The sequence below is a fragment of the Grammomys surdaster genome, unplaced genomic scaffold (assembly GCF_004785775.1).
Source record: "Grammomys surdaster isolate TR1022 unplaced genomic scaffold, NIH_TR_1.0 531, whole genome shotgun sequence".
Lineage (NCBI taxonomy): Eukaryota > Metazoa > Chordata > Mammalia > Rodentia > Muridae > Grammomys > Grammomys surdaster.
In genome coordinates this window covers 441,087-444,707 of record NW_021604950.1, presented here as the reverse complement: position 1 = coordinate 444,707, position 3,621 = coordinate 441,087, and the positions used below count along the sequence as shown (strand labels likewise).

Sequence of the window (3,621 nt, the reverse complement as noted above, 5' to 3'; positions counted from 1 at the left end):
TTCATAACAAAGCCAACAACTGAATATCTAAGAGAAGTTCCTGTCAGGATCCAGTACTGATAGTGTAGCAGAACCCAGAGGTCTTGAAACAGACCAAGGACTCATTGCAATGAAGACTTGCAAGTAGAGATGTGTGAAAAAAGGGTATTCTCTAGGACACATTGTGACACACTATAGCTTACACAACACGACTTTTTTTTTATTCTATTTGATTTTATTTTCTTTGGGATGTGGGAGGTTGCAATGATGGAGGAAATATACAAAGAGTATATGGTGGAAATTCACAAAGAATCAATAAAAAGATGTTTAAAAAAGAAAGAAATGACAACCATGAAAGATAAATATCAATATTGACATATAAGAACATTTCTAGGTAATAGGATGTCAGTGATATTAGTTCATAATATTTCACAAAATTGTTCTTCTGGCATATTAAGTACATATGATGCTCAATCACTGATGTAAAAATATATCACTGGGTATGTTTTATCTTTGGTTGATTTTTTCCAAGAAAAAGGAATAAGCCCACACTTTGTATATGATCAGTTGCTTTCAAGCTAGGTAATATTATATTTCATTCACTTTTGTTTAGCATTTCAACTGCACATAAACCACCTCATCAAGAAGGTCAGAACTGTACTCCTACACAAAACTCTTCCAAGCTCCAGAAGCTCCTCCCTAAGAAGGCTGATTAACTGAAGAACTTGTATCCTTCATGGGAAAACAGAAGATAAGAGGCACAGCATCAGGAAATGATGGTCAACCTCTTACATGGAACAAATTTCTCATAAGCTTTTAAACTGTTGAGAAATTTCAGTTGGGTACTTTTAGAATCTTTATATTTGTATTCATTTTCTGCAGCGTGGCTAAAGTACCTGAACACATTTTCATTTTGGAAAAAAACACACAAGATACACATTTCCCATTCTGAACATTGTGAACAAACAGTGGGTATTACAGAGTACATTCACATTGTTGTCCAATACACATTATTGTACGTGTGTGTATGTGTATGTGTGTTTATTGCAGGGACTCATGAAATTGGCCTGGCCTACCTTCTTTGAAGAACTGGCATCATAGGTTTTTCAGGATAGCATCCATGGCTCTTGGAGCACAATGTGCCCTCCAGGTTCTGAGAGACTGACTCAAACAATGAAGTATTCTGGCCTCCATTCCCTTAGTAGTCAAGAAAGCATGAAAGCATTCAGGACAAATGGTCTAAGACATTAATGTTGTGTATCATTTATAGCCTGAAAATGTCATGGTATCCTGGCAACTATGACCGTATTGATCCTGGCAATAGCCATTCTATTCTGTCTCTGATAAAGGTATAAAATATATGGTGGCTCTAAATAAAATTACTACAGTTTAAGTTTGCTGCAGACCCTTCAACCTGCCTGGTTTAATTCATGGTAGCTTTCTGAAATGATCCTAGACTGGTAAGAAAGTAATGCATCTATAGAACTCCTTTCCTGAACTGACACTCCAACTCCATCAGTAAAACTTACACAATGCTTATTTCGTGAGTATCTAAAACACCATGCTGGATTAAATTCATGTTGGATCCTTTAGGTTCTGCCCTCCATATGTAGATTCATATAATATCTCCTGTGTGACTGAAATTTCATTTTGCAGAGTAGCTTCAGGTCTCATTGGCATTGGTTCATGTGCTAGAGTCTCTTCAATTCTGAATACTAAATAATAGCTCACTCATGTAGAAGCTACAATTGTGTTCCAATATTCAGAGAGTTCTAGCTCGTAGGTTGTTTTTATCTTGCAATATTGAAAATTTGTAATATTCATTTGGAGATATATGATATTTTACTCCCTGAACATAAGTGAAATGTGTGTACAAACACGTGTGTTTTCAGCATCATGTCATTATATATAGTAAGTGTTTATCTAATTTTGAAAAATGGATAATGGGGCAGTTCACATATTGAGAAATGACATTATACAGCACAGATTTAGAGAAGTGTAAGACATCCAGGCAGTGACAGGGGAGATCGCCTTTAAGGTTTTCCCAGAAGAGATTTAAGGGAAAACCTTTCAAATCATTCAGTGTGTGTGGTTTGATTTTTTAAATATAAATCTGCCATCCCTACAGTTATAGAAAAGTACATGAGTTAAATAGAACAAGTCGATCACTTCACATACCCTCAAGCCATGCACATTACTCCACGTTTCATAGCACTGATGCCTGTACATTGGCTCATCGTGAGAAAACTTACCATCACAGAAAATCAACTTTTATTATCCTCTCATGCATGAATATCAACAGGTTAATTAAACGTTTTTCATTACTGAGAACCAGCAGAGGACTGACTGCAGCATAGCTGTGGGCTACAAGGATCTGAACACAATACAGTGATGAATTTTCCTGGAATATAGTTCTTGAGTAGGACATGATACTGTCAAAAGTTGACATCACCAAGAAGAAGCTCAGAAGCATTAGAATGGTCTGGAGGGCTCTTTGTTCTGGAGTTGCTTTTGGAGAAAGGTTTGAGTTCTGAAGACGCCTGGACCGACTCCTATGCCTGCACAAGAGAGTTGCCATGTAGAAAGTCGAAAGGCTCATGAGACCAATAAGGAAGACATTCCTGGAAGCCAGCAGTGTGGAGAAGGTGTGCTGCATTAAGGAACTCATGGGTAGAAAAGAACAAGATTTTGTGATATGTATAAGATTAACTGAGGTGAGATTTCGTGTGGCAACAACTGCTATTAAAATATGGCTGCTGATGGATATATAGAAGATACTCAGTAAAATAAAGAAACATGAGAGTTGATGTGGGGAATTGTGTTTGAACTTAGCTAAGTGAGAGCTTTTAGGGCAAAGAATGATGGCCTGGAAGACACTTAAAAGGCAGGTGGCACAAACAGAGAGGCTCCTAAAAAACCTGTGCAAGAAAATAAATAGTTTACATGTGATGTCATCCCATCCCCCTGAAGACACAAAAAAGTCTTCGGTTATATATGCTGCAAGTAACAGCATCACTAGGTGTATGAGGGCCATGAATCCAATGGGCAAGTCAGTGAGTCTTGGCCTGTGCCCACGAATGAACATGAAGATGTGGAAGAGGAGAAGGCAGCTATTAGCTGAGATCCCAATGCCTATCTCAGAGAAGGCATTTCTGATGTAAGCGCTACAGTATAGTGTATAGTCTTTATTCATATTATGCTGAGTAGAAGCACATAGTAACTGTCTAAAGAGAAAAGGAGAAACTCCTTTGTTACATATTGCCTTCTACATCCAGAAAAGAAACATTAACATAAACGTGCACAGATATATCCCAATTTATCAACTGAGTAGAAATTCAGCTCTCTCTCATGCCATCCAGAATCCACCCCTACTCTTACACATTTTCTAATCCTCCCAAACTGTGGACAACTTAAGCTTTCCATTGTGAACCTCTATTAGGTATACATTTTACTCTACAGTAAAATTCCATACATTATAGAAAATATTTCCTTCTTTATTACTTCTTATATCAATTTATCTGAGCAATGCCAAACATGGTTTTGATTTGTATCATCTTTGTTGTCAAGCATGTTCTAGATCTGTATTTTCAGTGAACCTGAAGGGGGAAAATGTCTCAAAATGGAATGAGGCTTTTCTGAGGA

The 3,621-nt window shown here is 37.3% G+C and overlaps 1 protein-coding gene across 1 annotated transcript; it reads right to left on the bottom strand.

The window, feature by feature from the left end:
• Window positions 1-2,233: 2,233 nt before the first annotated feature.
• LOC114633143 (vomeronasal type-1 receptor 52-like) lies at window positions 2,234-3,283 on the bottom strand. Its single transcript, XM_028781756.1, has one exon. The coding sequence runs from the start codon at window positions 3,170-3,172 to the stop codon at window positions 2,234-2,236; it is 939 nt and encodes a 312-aa protein (XP_028637589.1). The 5' UTR covers window positions 3,173-3,283.
• Between the last annotated feature and the right edge of the window lie 338 nt (window positions 3,284-3,621).

Coding starts and splice junctions, on each gene's coding strand:
- LOC114633143 (XM_028781756.1), bottom strand. CDS start 3,172: ATGAATAAAGACTATACACTATACTGTAGCGCTTACATCAGAAATGCC.